At 40.4% G+C, this 19,654-nt stretch overlaps 1 protein-coding gene across 3 annotated transcripts in view; it reads left to right on the top strand.

Annotated features, from left to right (window-relative positions):
* Window positions 1–1,612: 1,612 nt before the first annotated feature.
* Window positions 1,613–19,654, top strand: part of hmcn1 (hemicentin 1) — a 140,940-nt gene continuing 122,898 nt past the window's right edge. For 2 of the 3 annotated variants that reach the window (XM_017718045.2, XM_017718047.2), the window contains exon 1: window positions 1,614–2,029. In XM_017718045.2, the coding sequence (XP_017573534.2) occupies window positions 1,723–2,029 (307 nt within the window). In that variant the 5' untranslated portion in view covers window positions 1,614–1,722. Of the gene's footprint in view, window positions 2,030–19,654 lie in introns of all 3 variants that reach the window. The other variant, XM_017718046.2, reaches the window with a different exon arrangement.

Genomic DNA, 19,654 nt, shown 5'->3' on the forward strand with positions numbered 1-19,654 from the left:
GTTTCAAAACAAACATATACGTACTGCAATTCCAAAATTATGGTATTGTTATAAATGGTTGAATGAGTTATAAAACTTGTATGGGACAGTATATCATTTGTTTTGGTTCATAAAAACAAATGGTTAATAATAAGATTAATGTACTGAATCCCATGGTCTTTCAAAACCCAGCTGCAAGAGTGTTCACACACACACACACACACACACACACACACACACACACACTCACACACACACACACACTCACTCACATACACACATAAAGAGGTCTCTGCATATTACTTCCATTCTCAGCTACACTGGGCAGCTCTTTTTTTTATTAGTTAATATAAACCTATGCTTCTTCACTCACTCTTCATTCACCAGCTTCTTCATTCACTCTTTCACTGGTCATTTAAGCCCAGCTATACTTAAACAGTTACTATAGGTCTTCATTCCAGCCGCTACGTTCAGTCATCACTGGGGATTTTGTTTTAAGTCACTCCATACACCACAGCAGACCTTTAAAAACTTCAGTCTGCCTCAGTCTCTCAATGACAGCATGTTCACGTTACCTTTTAAATCTCAACTAAAGACATTCCTTTTTACTCAAAACTACTATCTGCCTTTATAGTGGTTGGTTGTAAAGTGGTTTTGAGAAGGGCACACTATAAATAAAGCATATTTTAGTGGTGTGGTATTATTTTGAATTAGCTTTCATAAAATGCTGGGAGAAAAAGGCCTACTGATAAAAGTCTTAAGTTCTATGATTCCTAACCGTTCGTGTCCAATAGATGGCGACAGACAAATTCTGAAAACTGAAAGCCTGGAGTTGCTATTTCTGTCTGTTTGGTATGTGGTTCAGACTGATCAAAACCAGATTTATTCTGTCAAACAAGCAGAAGTTTGCCATCAGAAAAAATGGCTTCTCTTAAACAGTTGAATGTGAACCAAATTCTGGAGTTTTTTCCCATATAGTGCTGTCCAGTCTACTCAGCAGATGAAGCTAGTTTGCTGGAATGAAAGACTTTGAATGGATCGCTTTTTCTCAGAATGAAAGACAGCTTCTTACAACAGTCACTAAAGTATTAGTTCGGAGTTACAATGCAACCAAATGGGGCTCAAATGCTGTTGAAATGCAGTTAGGTTGTGTTGGTTTTGTGATGGTGTTTGTATTGTGCATTAACTGAAATAAGCCTAATGTACAATTACTTGCATAATAAATTCAACTTAACCAATATGTTTCATATGGGTGTCATGTAGGAGCCTTGATACTACTGTACTACTGCTCAGGTGATAATTAAGAATTTATTAATGAGCTTTTTAAGCACATTTTAAAAATTGTATTATAGACATTTTAAAAGGCTTCACTTCTGTAGTTCCATAGAAAGTCATGTGTAAGTTATACCTCTGGACTATCTATTGTACTGTGTACGTCTTTTATGTGTTGTCATGCAGTCTTAACATTCAGTAAAGTTCTTTTGAAGAGTCCAAACGACAAACTGTAACCACAGAGATACTCACCTTTCTACATGGCACCTCTTACACCCCACAGCCCCCCTCCCCCGTCCCTAAAAGCCGTCCAATCAGCGTTCAGCTCTCCTCTGGCCATCACTGAGAGTCCTGCTATGAGCAGCTGATCCCACAAGTCGAGTTCCTTAAGAGTTCTCAGCGCTGCTCGGACACTTTCACACTCTCCTTCACTTTCCATCAGGCGAATCACTTCCATCCAATGTCTCGGCAATGCCCTCGATGCTGAAGTCTGGTGCGTCTGGTGCCGGTAGGAAAATGAGCCCTGGACGTTGTTCTCTGCTACTGGTGAGGCTCTTTCTCCTTGGGGTTTTGTCCAGAGCCCAGGATGTGGCTGAGTCCGGGACTGAGCCCGTCCCTCAGGGCGCCTCCACCCTCGCCTTCGTCTTCGATGTCACCGGCTCCATGTACGACGACCTGGTCCAGGTGATCGAAGGAGCCTCCAAAATCCTGGAGACGTCCCTGAGCCGGCCCAAGAGACCCCTGCACAACTTCGCCTTAGTGCCCTTCCACGACCCAGGTAAAGCCCTGCCGCTGGCCAGCTGAGGGAAAATCACGAACTTTCGTGTTAGAATCGTAAGCGCTGGTTTTGGGCTAAAGTGCGCTTGGATGTAACCTGCGGGGAAACTGTCATGTTAGCAGCTCCTGTAATAGACGAATTACATCATCATCTTACAGTAGCCCGTCCAGCAAATCCCGCGCTGAGTGAACGCTTAGAGTGAACTGGACTGAAGCTGCATCGACACTGTGCGCTAGTTCGTCACTGTAGACAGTTTCTTAATCACTGTGCGAGCATTCAACACCATGCGAGTTAGTTACACTGTGGAAATGTTAGGCTGTTTAATACGGAGCCCCGAAGATGACATGGTGATTATTTTTTAATTAGGCTTTGCCACAGCTTACTATATTCAAACCACACCTTACTATATAGAGGCCACAAATTATTTTAATGAGTACACTAATTACTATATTGAGGCTATAAATTCTAATATTGAGTACTCTAATTACTCCTGAGGACACAAATGATTATTTTATTGAGGAAGTAATGAGAAACATAACTTGTGGTCTCAAGATATTAGTTTGAGGGCTCACTATGCTAATTTGTGGCTTCATAATTAGTTTGTGGCCACACCTTTTTCAAAAGGAATCACCATGTCACATTTAGGGCTCAGTAGTTTTAAAACTTAATTCTTCAAAAAATCAATCTGCCTTCCCTCCACTTGCCCTGTTTTCTGAAAGTCTGTCTCAGGAAATCGTGAAAGTTTTTAAAGGTCTGTTGCGGTTTGTGGAGCGAGTGATGACGGGACATGTAGTGGCAGATTTATTCTACAGTGTTGAATTCACACCTGTAGTAACTGTTTGAGTCCAGCTTGACCTAAATGACCAATGTAAGAGTGAGGCTAGCTGTAAATTCATCACCACGGTTCATTTGTTGTGTGGCTGTTTTCTACCTTTCTTTTAAACGTCTCTGTCTTCATTTAATTTTTTACGAGCAAGTCTGAGCGTGGTGGCAAATGAACATCTCCACCAACATCTCTGCTGTCCGTTTAAGTGTAGCTGGGCCTGAGTAATCATCCTAGACGTGAATTCAGTGCTGGGGTGTGGGTCGGGGGGGGGGTTTGTTGTGCTGATTGTAATTAGACCAGTGGGTGTCTGTGCATGTTGTTTAACACACAGCTTAATGCCGGAAGCGTGACAAATCTGACAGTTTGGTGAGATGTGCTTATTCTGAATGCTGAGACAGCTCACAAGGGAACTTTAAAAGCACAAATATCACTAAAAGAATTAAGGTCCCGTCTAGAGCAACATCCAGATGTTGTCTCGTGAATTCACTGTCATTATCATTCCTACTTTCCAAACACAGTTCCCTCTGTTACAAAGAGTCTTTGCTCTTTTACAGATCAATTCGTTGTCCATTATTGTCGATGTCTTTGCTTGAGAAGTTTAACAGTAGTGGCTATAGTGAAGGACAGATAGCAGTCTTGCTGGACAACTTGACTTTTTTACTTTAAATGTGCAGAGATAGGTTTTAAAATTTAATATGCTGGGCTGCTGTTGTTTTTTTTCCACACATATTTAGACAAACCCCTGCTCAAGAACTGGCTAGTACTTCAGACTACAAAGAGAAGCCCTGTCCCAAATGGTGCTGTCCTGCAATTCTCATTTGCGCATGTCGGTGAAGTTATAAGGGGGCACATTTCTCATTGTGATATTTAAATGGGAGCTCACTTTATACCTTTGGTGATGGATATGGATGCAGTAGTCCACATTGAGATATGGGTGAGGACCAGTGAGAGTGGATATTTTTGTTTATGGCTGTCATGCCAACATGTTGGAGATTCAGGAGCGTTTGTTTATTTATAATTCTTACATTTTGTGCTTTTAATCTGTGCCACTATGGATGAAGAGATTTGCTTACTTAAAAAAAAGGGTTAGATATAATGTTATACATGCACATGCCTGGACATTGCACAAATCTGTCCCAAATACACTTTCAAACCAAGAAGCTTGAAGGTCTCTTGCCCTCTTTGTTTGCATGTTGATGACGTTACCTATGTGTGGTCTTGGAAGTGGTACTCAGGGCTTAGGGTGCCATTTGGGACAGGGCTTTAATAGCTATTCCCAGAGCAGGAGACGTGATTGTCCTAGCCAGTCCTAGCACAGAAAGGATGATGTTATTATCATTATTGTGGGGCAGGGTGTTGTGTGCTACTAGCCAGTTGGGGTGCAAAAGGCAGGGTTTGTCTGAATATTGGTTGGGAATTAAATGACACCACAAACACAAGAGAATAAGTAAAATTCTTTAAACAGTTATTTTCAGGGCAGCATCAAGTACATGCTAGCTCAGTCTCTAACGGTGCCCTGAGCCCTGTGGTCATCCTCAAATTCTACATTTTAGTGGCGCCAACAAAGTGCTGACCTATGGGGAAAAAGACCTTGAGGGTACTTGGTGTAAACATATGCATTTGGGACAGACTTGTGCGACGTGCAGGCTCTGCATTCGCAGCGCCTGCTGCTTCAGATGTGTGTTCAATTTAAAAATTCCTCCCCACTATTTTGTTCAGACATCTATAAACAAAATCATCCATTGTTCCTCAAGTGTATCTCAAGGTAAGAGACCACTGATGAGTCTGCATTGCATGGTTTGGGTAAGAAGCCACACCGAGGGCTGCAGTAAGTGTCCACAGAGAGTGCTTGTGAGCACCTGTTTGAGTATTGAACTGACAAATGGGACATCTTACAGTCTTGGTTCTTGACAGCAGGACTGTGAGTGCACAATTTGGGACAGGGCACTTGATTGGCTTACACATAGTTCAAGAAGACCCCAAGGTCCAAGGTTAGCACACAGGCCACAGGAGAAAGATAAATATGGGTTGTAGTTGCAGTGTGAACATTGCAACAGGAACCTTTCAATCTGTCTCACCAGAGAGAAGGTGGGAGAAAAGCAGGCCTAAACAAGACAACAACAAACACTGTTTCAGTGCAGAAGCACACACATCCTTGTTCTTGAACCTCAGTTTGACCTACAGTCTCTTAACACCAAATAGATTTTCCATCCCCTCCTTGGAATTTCTTTCAAGATGCACGCCGGTGTCTGGTGATCGTTTCAAACCGCCATCCACTGTAACTAAGCCGAGAGATTTGCAGCACAAAAGAAAAAAAGGGGGGTGACCCTTGGAGAGAGTCCACTAAAAGTGATTTTCCAGATGTGCTGTTGTTGTAGGCCTACCAAAAACACCCTGTCAGATTTTTTAGGCTTTCTTGTGGATGGCATCGATCAGCACTGGCAGTTCAGGCCATGCAGACAAGGAAAAAAATCTTTTGAACAGACGAATGCATTATTTAAGTAAATATTCAGCACACGGAGCTTTGTTTCGCTGAATATTGTCAAGCAAAGCGCTGTTTTATGAAGTGTTATCAACTTTTCAAGTGTATGTTCAGAACAAAATGGTACAGAAAGGCTGTTCCTTTGTATTTGGTGTGTTGCTTGAGCAGTTTATGAAGATGCGAGTTTGTGATCTCTTAGCTTCTCTAGTATTGCAAAGAAGATACAAGGTTTCAGTAGCGAACAAGTAATAGAAGCTTATAACCCACTAATTAGCACTGTTTGATATTAAAACAGGTAAAACAGAATAGCATGCAATGTAGGCGTAGCCAGCACAGGCTGCTGGCTTTGCATTATGAAACATTTTATGGTGCAGAGTGTTTCAGTTTTTTGAAGATACAGTAAAAGAAAAGAAAGAAAGCTAGATATATTTGCTTATTAGCCACAATAACCTTAAATAGTTGTTTAATGAAAAAGATTATTGCGTTGGTAGTAAGCTGTAAGTGGAGAGATGCAGTCACAGTTTGTGCTTGACTGTTTGGGGATTGGACATTTAGATCTGAATGCATTCTGATTACATGATGAAGTGTAGTGAAGTTACTCTTGTCATTTTAGTGCATACAAAATATGTGCTTTGAGGGAAGCATGCAATATTTTAAGCATGCATTTTACACAGTGTGAAGGGGGGGGGGGGGGGGTATATGGTTGCTTTACTTATAGCTGCATTTGACTCACAGCTCCCTCTGCCTAAATAAAAGAGACAAACTTTGGACACAAAATATGGCTTGACTGATCAAGATAATTGCATTAATTATGCCAAACTATTGCCTTTTAATAATATTTACTCTGAAGTTTACCCAACTGCCCTGCAGAAAGTTTATCTGCTGACGCAGACATTGTTGTAGCAGCCGCACAGACATGTGTCTATTCTCTTCATTCCTTGTCCCATGCAGTGATGAGGAAGTGAGATCTGTTTGTTTTGGCTGGCTCTGAATCAGGGGCCTTATTGTATTTGCTCAACAAACTAGCCCAAACCTGGAGGACGGAGAGTTCTGTTTGGAGGCATGGGGTTTCTGGCCTGGACAGATCTTCCTCTGATGAATGATTAGGACCACGTGGGAGGAAGAAATCATATAGGCCCATGTTTCTCAATCGTAGTCCTAGAGGAAGCCTTCCCTACAAAATTCTGCATTTTCTCTGCTCTAACACACCTGGTTAAGCTGACAAAGGGCTCAAGGAGTTGTATTGGGATTGTTGCGGCAGGAAAAACGATAAAATGTGGGGCTGGGATGAAATGAGAAATGCTGATGTAGATGATCCAGAGTCAAAGAATGATAGGGTTTTTTTTAAGCACAATTTGATGAGAAGCTTGACCTGGAAGAGGAAATGGAGTGTGTCCTTCAGGCCTGAGGGTATGGAATAAAGGTTAATGGGTGGGTAGGGGCCAGATGTCCTGAAGAGGTTTTAAAAATCTCACCTTCCCACAACGTGTGGCCACAGGCTTAATGTTCCAGTGCTACTCTCTCTCTCTCTCTCTCTCTCTCTCTCTCACTCACTCACTCACTCTCTCTCTCTCTCTCTCTCTCTCTCTCTCTCTCTCTCTCTCTCTCTCTCTCTCTCTCTCTCTCTCACTCTCTTTCTCTTTCCATCCCTGGCCTGTGAATGCAACCTCCTGTGAAATACAGTCCCTCTTCCTCTATGCTTGCTTATGTGTGCATACGCACAGCATTTAACTGGTGTTAAGGAGGGCATAAGATGTTACGATGCACAATGCTCAGGGACAGCAGAAGCCAAGGCCTCTTTCTGGTTAACACATGCATACAAATACATGTGCACAAACACAGACTCAGGAAATGAGCTCTAGGTCCTTCTTCATGCAACTTTTCTGATAACACTGCTGAGTCAACACTTTTACAATGGAACCTGTTATAAATCAGTGCACTGAAGTATAGAAGCATAGTCTGATGAACAGTTGCACAGTCTTACTCTTATGCCAAATGTACCCAGTCTGACAAGAAATACTTGCCTCTTTAGTTCTGGACCTTCAAATGTAACAGTTAACAAATGCTAGAAGCTTGAACCCTATCAAATAATATTAACTGCATGCCTAAATCATCACTCACTTGCCTCAAATTGTATGACATTGTGAAGTAATTTAAGTAGTTTTGTTCATGTGGTTTCTGGCACTGTATGAAATACCATTGTATATAAAATGGGCATAGTTAAAAACACTAGTAGCAGCCACGTTATGTACTTATATCCATTTTTTTGGATGCCATGTCTTCACAAACTGATAACATTTAGTGTGAAGGGAAAACTGGGTAAATTAGATTTTTCTCTGAATTGTTCCTTTAAAAGTCACATTCATTTGTGGTTGACCTGATTCAGTGGTTGCCGAGCTTCAAGTGAGGAAAGGAGATGAATAAGTAGGTTCAGTTTCACTGTTATAGAAAATTGACTGTTTCTGGGTCAGAGTGCTGAACATCGTGATGGACTCGTGTGTCAAACGCTGGCCTAGTGACAAAAGGAAACTCATTTGTTGCGTTTTGGAAGTTAGTGATACAGCTCTTTCCTAAAGCAAACACTCCACATGTCATGCGTTGATTTTATCCTGAGGGAAAATAGTCATTGCTTTCGGTATACTCATTTACGGCAATATGAAAGCCAGAAACTTAATTAGTTAATAATAGCTTGGAATTATCTTGGTGTTTCTCTAGTTAAACAAAGTGATATTCAACCTATTGTCTCATCTGAAGCAATGCTTGAACATTGTAAAAATGCCATTAACAAATAGCTGAAGTAATACATAAATGAATATTCAAGTAGTCACTCAAGCACAGATTTGTGAACCTGTAGTGTTGTTAAAAGGAACATTCTGGACTAAAATAGATGTTAATATGCTAAAATTAGCTTTGTCATCATAATTGGAGTGTGTTTAAGTCTTTTGCATGCTGAAAATGTAAAAACACATGTATAGCTCTGTACAAATGAAATACCTTTTATGTATTTGATTTGTACAGTTCTCCTTTCATGTTAATGAAGATCAGAGTACAACAATCGGACAAACACAAACAAAAAAATGGGATTTTGTCTTGATTAAGGCTGCGAGTTTAGCTTCAGGTGACTGATCATCTGAATGGCATGTTTCTTATTACCTGATGGCTTAAATTAGAGCAGCAATCCATCAGACATTTTTTCTGGAACATTCTTCTCTTATCTTCTCTCATCTAACCCTGTCTATTCCCTGCTTGAGAGGTATTCTGGCCTTCCACCCTGTCTCAGCGGTATGACTCCCTGTACTTTTCTTCATACGCCAGAGCTTTTAGAAAAGAATGGGTCGTCTAGAGCCAGAGGTGCATTTAACGTCAAAAACATGCAAACTTATCTAAAGCAGTTTCCTTTGTTGAAGGTCTCTTTGACCTCTCTTGGCTTGAGTGTCTATAGTCATGTTTGAATCCCCCCCGCCCAGGCTAGATTACAAGGGTGGTGGATTCGTCAGGAGCAAGGTCCATAATGATGCCATTAGGCAGGAATTCCTGGAGGGGGAGGCTTTTTTAAGCAGGGTTTTACTGGACTTGGGAGTGTGTCCGAGTACAGTGTAATTCTCCCGTCTCACCTCTGTAATGACGAACAGGGAATATCATAATGGCCCCTAATTTGAGAGCAGTGTGTGCTGATGTCAGTGCCTCAGGTGTTGCACAAGCAGCCACTTCCAAATGCCTTTGTGTTTTGTGCTTAGTCATTACTATAGTGTGGTGCGCTATGTGCAGCTACACTGGCAGCATTATCCTCTTCAGGTATAGGTTTCTCGTTGGCACAATGCACACGTTCCCTGTGGAAAATGAATGCAGATATTTTCAGCAATGTTAACATAGGAAAATATATTTTCTAGTGCCAAAGTATTTGTGTATGGAGTCAATGAAATGTCCAGAAATCTGGAACAACCTCTATCTCTAAAATCGGTAGGCTCTGGGATTTGGTCTTGATTAAGGCTGTGAGTTTAGCTGCTGATTGCGCTGGATGTGCCCCAAGTCTTGTTTTGATTGGGTAATGGGACATTGCAAGACCCTCTGTGACCGGTGCGGTGTTGCAAGGTTGTATGATCCCTGAGGTCATCGTCCCTGTGTGAAATATTAGCAGAGGGTTGAACTTGAAACGATAAAGGAACAAAGACTTGAGTATTAGAGATTTGAAAGAGAAGAAGAATGACATTATTACTGTTGTGAAACCCATATGTGGCTGAAGAGCTTCGAAGGCTTAGAGGTGAAAGTGTTCATTAGATTTTGCGCTGCTACACTTTCCACAATAGACGCTCAACTGGCAGAGCTGTAAGATCCTTGAGAGAAATTGAAGTTCTGGATGAGATAATGATGCCTCCTGTTCGCCAAGTCATACCAGAGCCATTAGAGGACAGCTTTTTACCAATGTGCTGAATGTGTTGGGTTTGGAGTACCAAGGAGCTTTCTGGATTAAATAGCACAATCAATCCTTTGTTGACAGCTATTCTTCATCTGTGTCTGAAAAGCTGGTTCTAATTTGTGGCATTTTTTGATGTTTTGAGACCAATTCGTGAAAGCACATGAGATGGTCTTGTGTGTTTATTTTTCTGTCTTTTTAACTCTGCCATGATTACCCCATTACAGACCTAGATGGACATTAATTAAGAAAGAAAATATTTGACATCTGCCTCAATTTTTGGAGTATGAGCACATATGTTATTACCTGTGCTAGATGTAGTACGTAACTATTGATACTATTAATGGCTCAGACACTCCTGTAGCTTTCTTTGTTTGTCAAATGCCAGTTTCATGTATAACTTGCAGAGAGAATGTGCCCAAATCACACCTAAAACTGCTGGTGAAGGCTTAGTACATTGAGTCGAGAGTCCTCTTTAAGGTTTAAGAACACAGCATTCCAAAAACAGGGCAGTCTGGGTGTTCTTTTACTGTTATTTTATGAGCTGAAGGCAGCAATAAACAGCAGAGAAATGCTGATACGCTCACAATAGCTTGTAACAAGGACACAGTTGATTTTAATGGCATATGTATTTGATGTTATAAGCACACAAATTAACCTATAGGCTGTATGTTGAGTACAGGAGTGAAATTTCCCAAAACTGCTTCTTCAGGCAGCAGTTTTATGAACAAAATTAAGATTAACTGCCTCAGATGAACGTCTAGACGGTCATTAAAACAAAGGATATTTTAGATTTTGCATGCAGTCATGTCTTGTGTTTAATTAGATTTTAGTTTTCTCGTAAGTGGAAAAGCCATTTGGTCTGTATTAAGTACAGCTCCTTAGCTGGCAGCTGCTGGCCAACTTTGTGGTTTCCCATGAGCCTATGTTTGGCTTCTTCAAAATGCGGTGTTTCTTCTATGAGTATACTCCCGCCATGACATGTGTATATTTTCACATAACATAAAACGTGTATGGTGAGTGACGTAGGATCCATTGCTTTCAGTGTCAGCCAGAACTTGAGTTGGAGGCCTCTAGATAGAACCTTCCAAGTGCTTATGAGACAAGAAAAACTTTTTAAAGTGTTGGATGCAGTATACATTGCTAGACCTGGGTGCATCCCAGACAGAGCTTGTCTCCCTTTACTGAAGGGTTTCTGCTTGTTTCCATCACCATTTTTACTCTTTCCACTTCTGACCTTTGCTTTTCATTCTTTCCACGGTCTGTCTTTCCCTGTCTCTCTTTATCTCTGTCTGTATTTTGTTCTTTTACTCTCCTAGGGGAGCCGGCCTTATACTGCTGAAACATTTCCTGAGTGGCTGCAAAAATGCCACTCAGCTCCCAGCTGGCATGTCAGCGTCTGCATTCTGTGTGTATGTGTGTGTGTTTGTGTTAGGATCCTTGGGCAGGACTAGTGTTGAGGGTAGACCGTAGACCGTAGGGTTATCCTTAAGGTCACTGGAGATGAAAAGGATCTAAAAAAGCCAAAAGTAATTTGTGATGTGTTTGTATCGCTCAGTTATATCCAGAGTTTTATTTATTTATTTTTTTTGTAGCTGGATCTATGAGGCAAAAGCAGCTGACAAGTAATGAAGGCTTTTGTCCCACCAACTAGCAACGTGCAAACCTGCCTACATATTCCCAAACTGTATCAAGTTAAGTCATCTCAAATATTCTTGTTTGTGTGGTTTTTGACAGTGTACCAGACATGGTTAACTAAAAACAATAATAGCAGCCTGTTTGAGTAAGACATTAATGTATACAGTCACATGCAAAAGTTTGGGTGCTGCTTGTCAAATTACATTTTGCTTATTTTTAATGAAGGTAAGTACACATTCTCTACAGGGGATTGTAATGCACTGTACTTTAGTGTTTATTCACCCAATTTAACACATTGAAAGAAAGATAAAATGTGGCCTGTGCAACTGTTGTGGTGTTCACTTATTTTTGTTTAGAAAATCAACAAAACTTAATTTTACCAGGGTGTTGACACATTTGCATACGATTGTATGCGAGTGGTTAATGTTAATCAGAGGAGCATTGAATATTTATGATGGACCTGTAGCAGTTTGACCTAGAATCTACGGTCTGTGAAAGACTTTGCGTTCTTGTGGCCCATACAATAGCTGGCGATGCATTCAGAATGTCATTATGGAACCTCCATCATGCCTAGAGATCATGCCTAATGTTTTGGTTAGGAATTATTGTATTTGAAGACAAATTAAATCCATATGTTTTTGTAGCAGTGGCTGTTGCTGCAGGTTTGGTTAACACTAACACTAAAGCCTGCATGCTGCTATGATTTACGATGTAAGAGGCTTTAGTTAAGCTGTTGGAGGCAAGTAAAATCATTGATTAGAAAAATGAAGGATGTTGGTGACTGCCCACCTCTTTTTGTTCATCTCTTTAGTCTTAAAATTATATAATGTGTTTATTAGAGAAATGTGAGAAATGAACAGGTCTGTCATCTAACCATCTTTTTCCACTTAGGACAGTTATAAGCGTTAATGGCCGTAGGTTAGAGGCGACAGTTATAACTCCTAAGTCATAAGTTATACATGTCTATAAGTCATTTTCAGCCAGAATGATGATGTCACATCAGTCAGTGTGGGCATCAGACTAGTGCCTCTCCTGCTTAGGAAGCAACGACTGCTCCTTATAGTATACTGGTCAGTTGCCTTAATGACTGGAGCCTAGACTATGAGCACTAGGTTTCTCACAAGATGATCTGCAATCACAGATGTCATTTTGGAGATCTGAATTTCTGCTGCACACTACAGTCCAAAAGTATCCAGAAACCCTTTCTAATTCAGCTACTTGAACAAAAGCATTCAGTCACCCACAGTGATAATTTGCGATCCAAATGGATTTATCAAAAAACATCAGTGATCTGACTAATGCTCTTATTAGCCTTAGAGACCAGCTCTGGAGCAAAGGAGGGACGAACTCCCTTCATTCATCTCTGCAAACCTTTGGACATATAGTGGACATACAGTGCTATGTTACCCTCCAGTATAATGGACTGCTGAAGTGGAACTGATTCAGAATCAAGTTCAAAAGTCTTTGTCAAGCCCACACATAAACTACTGATCATCATTAAGACTAGGTTTCAGTCATACTGTTTTGATATTTCCAAGGCGAATCTGGAAAATTTCAATTTGTTAAATGCATAAAAACGTTCTAAAATGTTCTGAAATACGGCAACAATCACAAGGCCACCAGCTGACCTGCCTATTCCTAGCTGAAAAATGTGATACCCAGATAACTGGAAGGAGTAAAAGGAGTTTTTGACTTTTGCCTTTTTCCACAAATGTTCCCCATTCCTGTATGCCAGAGCAGGGCAGACTGAAAGAGAGCTCTGGATGCTTACATTGCTGTTAATGACTCCCAGCTGTGCTCTTTCTCTGATTAGCTAGAGGGCCATAGCTAAAAACTAAGATTACACCCACCTAGCAGAATGACCCTAAAGGGCATTGGCCAGATTGAAGAGAGCATCAGCCTCATGTCCTGCATCCAGGAAGACTTGGCAGATGACTTCCTGTAAATGCACATGTATATGCAGACAGATGTTTGTGCGTTTATATTTGTACTACAGAATAGAAAATGCCTACTTATGCTTATGTGTCTACCATCTCTCTGTTTTTGTTATGATATATCATGACCAGAAAAAGTTGTACACCAAATTCAAAACCACCCAATATTTACTGTCAAGACTAAGTCTGTGCTGGTTCTAGTCTGTAAGTTTTTAGGCAGTAAAACACAAGAAATTAGAATTCTGCAAGGGGACAGGCTGTAATACCTCGTGTCTCAATCTAGTTTCAGGGCTTTTTAAAATAAATAAAGCATCTTTTTATTTATTTAAGCAAGTTAAATGTTGGGTAGTATGTAATCCTCAGTTTTATAGTCTTTTAAAAGTTTTGCAGTGTATCCTAGTGTATATTTTTTGAGAAATATAATCCATTTAATCTTCAGCCATTAGTTCCATCCACTTAAGATGCAGGTAGTTTCCAGTATTCATCCACTAAGTCTGTATCATTGTTTGCACATGTGCTTTCATGTTTAATGTTTGGACCATGTTCTGAGTGCCATTTGTTGGATGTCATTACATTCTCTTGAAGTGTAGTCAAGCACAGCCTGTTCTTACAAGGAACTTTATAAAGATTCACAGAACCTGAGGCCACAGATCCAGAGGTCATTCCCTGATGATGTGAGTATTGTCTATCCCACAACATCTTTCAGTGATTACTGGTACCAGCAACGAGAAAACACCTATTTTGGGCAATGGCAATGGTGCAGATATATTGTTAGCCAGTCAGAAGCCTTTCCAGAACTGGCCTTGTCTGGTCTTGCTGACTGTCTTCATTGGTGCAGGACAGAGGCCATGACCTTAATCTCATAATGAGTTCAAATCACTGTGCATTCGCTCTCCATTATCCTATTATTACAGTTTTGTGATTGCTGATCATTTTTTGGATGTTGATGCATTAATGGCTCACAGATGGTTGAATCATTCTCTCATCCAACACTGAAAACTGCACTTTGTTTTGTGCCTATGCCTATGTGCATGAGAGCCTAATCTAAATGGGCTATGGAGAGCTCTGCCTACATACTAAAACAGTCCATATGATAAGGATAACTTTATGAAGTCGCTGAGCTGTATGAGGTGTGCTTCCTGCGAACCCTGAGAGATGCTTCGTCATGTTGGAAGCCGCCCAACCAATCTTGAACACACAAAGGGAAATGTGCAGCCTTATTTTGACAGTTTTATGGAGTGTCGTCACACCCTCCAGCCAGCCGCCAGTGCCAATCAAATTCTAGATCCTCCAACAGGGGCTCCTGCAGTCAATGGCACGCAGCCAAACCTGGCTAAGACACTTATTTCTGCTAAAACTAGGAGAGACCCCATGGGTTTTATGCTGAGTAAGACCTTACCCCTCGCCTTCTGCTGTTGTCAGTGACAACAGACATGTTTTTTTATATAAACACACACACACACATATGGTATCAGACAGTAGGCCCTGTTCACACTTGGTATTAATGTGTTTCAATCTGATCTGATGACAACTGAACAGGGAAATCTGGGTTGCCATGTGCATTTGCTGGGAGTCTTTGTTTGTGTGCTTGTATAAGCTTCTGCAAACCTTTATATTGCATACATTGCTAACACAACTACAGTCTACTGTCATGAGTATGCCATGAAATCAAGTCTCCTCAACAATAGAGAACGGTTGGTCATCCAGAGCAATCACAGACAACAACCAGCCCAAATCTCATGATGATGACATTTTCCCATTACAGGCCTAACTTCTCATTTTCTGATTTGTTTGCTCAGAGTTTGTTCAGATGGTTCACACGTTTGTTTGAAAGTGACCTATAACTTACATTTTTATTTAAACCTTTAAAGTACGACTTACATAATTATTCTGTAGACAATCAGTCTAGTTTCTTTGTTTATCTAAATAAATTAATATCATTGTGAAATGGTACTGCCCACACCTATGCTAATTCCTCTTTATACAAAACTTCAACCAATGATGATTTGTTACGTCACATGCTATCACATCACCATTAATGAATCTTTTAATTTATTTGTTTATCCTTTATTTTTTTTAGTTTAGGTAAGTTTAAGTGCATGTAGAAGTTCTTGCTTATTAAGTATTAATTAAGTATTTTTGCTTTCACTTCTTACAGAGTTTCACACTGTACCCATATTTCCGCTTACCGTTCCTTTACTTTTACCACCCCGGTGCATTTCAAAATGAGTGTCATGCACATGATCAACATGTGCCATTAATAAAAACAACAAAGCATCACTACAGGATGGATGTTTTTCATATGAGCTGCTGATGACACTCTGCCGGCACTGAATGATGACAGACTGATGAAGTAAAATGTTTGATTTAAAAAGATCAGATGGTGCCACTTCAGCCACTTCAGGAACGTGAGCATAGTCCAAGTTCCTGTGGCTCCACCCTGGGATTTCATAGTGAACAGTTTCCACAACAGGCTGAGCTCCAGAGACATCAGATTAAAGCTTGAACTGACCACCCAATCCTTTCAGTCAGGAGACGCTCCCTCTCACACACATACGCACAGACGCTCACAGCGATGAGTGCCGTCATTTACACAGAGATCACCGCAGAGCCTTGCCCTTAGGCACTGAGACCAGAGCAGTGCCTCTCGGAGTGTGCCTGATCCAAACCAGATCCAAAAGAGTTCTCCTTTCCCACATGACACAGTGCATTGTGGCTTCAGTGGTGCTGCACAGTGGGAGGTCCTCAGCCAGCTTAAGATGTGTGACAGTTTCAGCAGAACCCCCTGCTAAACATGTGTGGAGGAGTGCTCATTGTCATCATTTTTCATTCGCTTGTACTTGTGTGCTTGAAGTGTAGCCCATAGTCTTTGTTCAAACTGCAGATTGCGCATGTTAACATCCGTTAAAAGCACCCTAGGCTTGTTCTCCTGTGCTCATGCCATTTTTGTACACTGTGATGACATAGATGTATGTTCCAGGCAGGAACTGGGACAGCAGGCATCAGTTTTTTGTCCCCACTGATACTCTGTGGTTTTTGCTTAGATTTACATTAGTTAGCACTGCCAGTGATTCTGCTGATTATTGATTCTTTCCTGGATACAGGGTATGCCTGCATGGAAAGAAACTAACTGAACTTTTCTCTTTTTTGTGCCAGTCAGCTGGAGAAAAAAAAGCTGAAGGGGATCCTTTTCTCTCTTCACAAAGACTCACTGTTTTGTTAGCTCCATGGCAAAATCTTGAACCAATTGAATTGTGACCACAGGACATTAGTAAGATGTTTTACAGATAATTTGGGAATCGATCTTAAAAGCATATTCTCATCTGGGTATTTAAACAGAATCATCTTTTAAAGTATGCACGATTTTGCATTTGAGGGGCATTTAATGTTCTCATTGAAACTTAATAACATTGTATTGTCCTTTGAGTGTTCTTGGTGCATTTGTTTCTGTTAAAAATGTAAAGTCTGTTAATGTCTGGACTTACGGTTGATTTTCTCCTTTTTCTTCAAGCTTGGAAAAACTCATTGGTTAGTTTAATTCATGCATCCCCTAATTCATTTTCATTGGTGGTTGTGGACTGGGCATTCTCAGCCTCAGGTCTTCCAGCATTTACAGTGCTTAGATCCACTGTTAGAACGAGGGTGAATGCTGTAGCTTCAGGACCAGTCCCTGCTCTTTCTCTCATGCCAAAGCCGTGGGATTCACCATGTCATCAATGGCCTAAACAGCTTACCCAGCTCTGGAATGGCTTAAAGAAACAGTTTGAAGAAAAATCAAGTTTGTACAAGTTAGTCCTTAACACAAATGTAGTCAATCAGCACAAGTTTGGTGTCTTAAGTTTTGCACTGCAGCATTGAGGCTAATAAAGTTAACAGGTACTGGATAAAAAAAAAACAGCTGTGAACTGTGACTATTAGAGCTAGACCTTCAAATCGGGTCATAAATATCAAAACTCGGTAAAAACATAAGGAAAAATGAACACTTCTAAGATAATACTAACTTCTGCTAGTGTCTCTATGGCCGTTAAGATAATGGCAGTTTGCACAAATTGGCAGTTCTAGATTAAACATGTTTCTAAAATACATTGCATATTTTATTTCTTTACCTTGTAGCATTTCCACAGCAGCTCCTTCAGTAGATGTGTCTTGAATAAAGCTGCTACTGCTGACTTCCATTACTAACCACCCATGGATTAGGCTGCCATTTGTATTTACAATCACTGACATATATAGAACAAATTGAAGGCATAGAGTGATGTTTTTTCTCAAGAAATTGCTTCTTCCTATTAGAAAAAATCAAAACATGATTGATTGATTCCTCTGTCACTTTGTAATTATGTTACTGGTTAAGCTAACAAGTTGGGTCTTCTCCTCAGCTCTTGAAATCCTAACCAATAGGAGAATTCGATCGGCTATATCTACTTAGATACCTCAGAGGAAAACAATTTGCGATTGTCCAGTTATGGGTGTAATAAGACTTTAAACCTTTTGTATACCCTCAAAACTTAACACTGAAGCAAGAGTACTGTAATGTACTGTACTGTACTGTACTGTACAATATTAAATAAAAGCATGATTCTACCTTTTGCCATTTTGTTAAAGTCAGTGAGCAAACATGCCTTTTCCTTCCATGTGATGCTGAAGTTCCAAGTATCATGGAGTATCTTTGAGCGAGTTGTTGGAAGTTGTGGGAGAGGGAGGTGAAACATGGTATTATTGGTTAATATCATTTTTCCCTACCCACTGGTACATGGTGATGTAAGCAAAAATCTCATAGAAAATTATGGAATATTGTCTTTTAAAAGGTATGACATGATAAATTGTGCTTAAAGACATGAACATGAACTAGCAGGGTAAAAGGATGACCAAAAGTATGACAGTTCAAGATAAACATGCCACTTTGTGATGATAAAAGAAGATGTAATGCTTGTTTATTGTGAAAAGCACTAAAAGAAGATAGAGAATGTACCCAACAATGTAATAAATAATAATTTCAACACAATAAAGGTGATGCAAACCAGTTTGAAATGAAAGTTTAGTTTAATTTGTGCTGTGCCTACATAAGTATTCCTAGATGTTCTTTAGCTAGTCTTTAATATGGCATGTGGGAGGTGAATGTGTTGTGGAAGACAGAACCCTGAGGGCAGGAAAGAAAGGAAACAAATGTTGTGGGCTGTTAGTATGACTGCATCCACAGCTAGACGAAATCTCTCAGTCCTTCTTAGTGCTTTCAAGGGTCCCATCACTCTTGTTAGAGACCTGACAGGTTCTTAATAATCTGTTTAGAGATGACATGTTTTCTAATGTTAGAATCCCTGTTTTGTAAGACAGCAGTTCTACAAAAGTGAATTTGTTTAACAAAGCATAAAATACCATGTTACGCAACCTTTAGGTCAGCGTCCCCCTGCAATTCCCGTGTAATTTGTGCCATGTTTGTTTTTATCCTTCAAAAAAGACAAACTAACAAAAAATATCTTTGCATGACTGCTTCATTTCATTAGTAGGCCGTGATGTCCGAAGCAAAGTTTGGCTTGGTCTGCCCAGTGTTTTCCATCCCATTAGCCCCTCTGTTAACATTTAAATGTGCATGTGATCCATTGAGTGCAAACTCATGTAGCATTACCTCAGATAACAAAACAACCGGACTTGCAGTAAATTGGTCACGTTGTTTATTACACAAAACTTGAAACTACACTGGTTTCCTCTTCATCGCCCTTGCTCTCAAAGGATGTTCTCAGGAGATAAACATTTGGTGTTTATAGTGTTTCATTTTGTCTAAAAAAAAGAGGTCTCAAGATTCCGCAATGTTGAGATCACGACGCACATGTTCATGTTGATGGCATGGATGTGCGGAGGAAGCACCAGTGTCCTTTGTAATCATCAGAAATTTGCACAACTGCCCATTGTCTTTTAAAATGTTCTTAGGAGCTTTTCTGCTGAGTTTCCCCTTTTCTACTTGTTTTGTTTGGAAGTCTCATTGTTTGGCTTACGCCATTTGCCTGAGGCCTCAAGACATGTGTCTGCTCTTATTGATAAATTTGTCCAATGGCAACTGGCATCCTTGGGTTCTCCCAGCTGTGCGAGAACAGCCTTCTATTCTGGTTTCAATATGTTTTGTGCTCATTTTGTCTTAACTGTGGCACTGCTTTTCTAGTTCAAGTATAGTCAGACCCAGACAGTGCCTGGCTAGCTCTGATAAAGCTACTTAATCAGAAGATATGGCACCGTCCTCTGCAATGTTTTCCGTTCATGAAAAAGATTGCTATGGACCCTGTTCCATTCGCTGGAGCCAAACAGATTTCCCTGTTAGTTTTAAGCAAGGCTTTGATCA

The sequence above is a fragment of the Pygocentrus nattereri genome, chromosome 4, assembly GCF_015220715.1.
Source record: "Pygocentrus nattereri isolate fPygNat1 chromosome 4, fPygNat1.pri, whole genome shotgun sequence".
Lineage (NCBI taxonomy): Eukaryota > Metazoa > Chordata > Actinopteri > Characiformes > Serrasalmidae > Pygocentrus > Pygocentrus nattereri.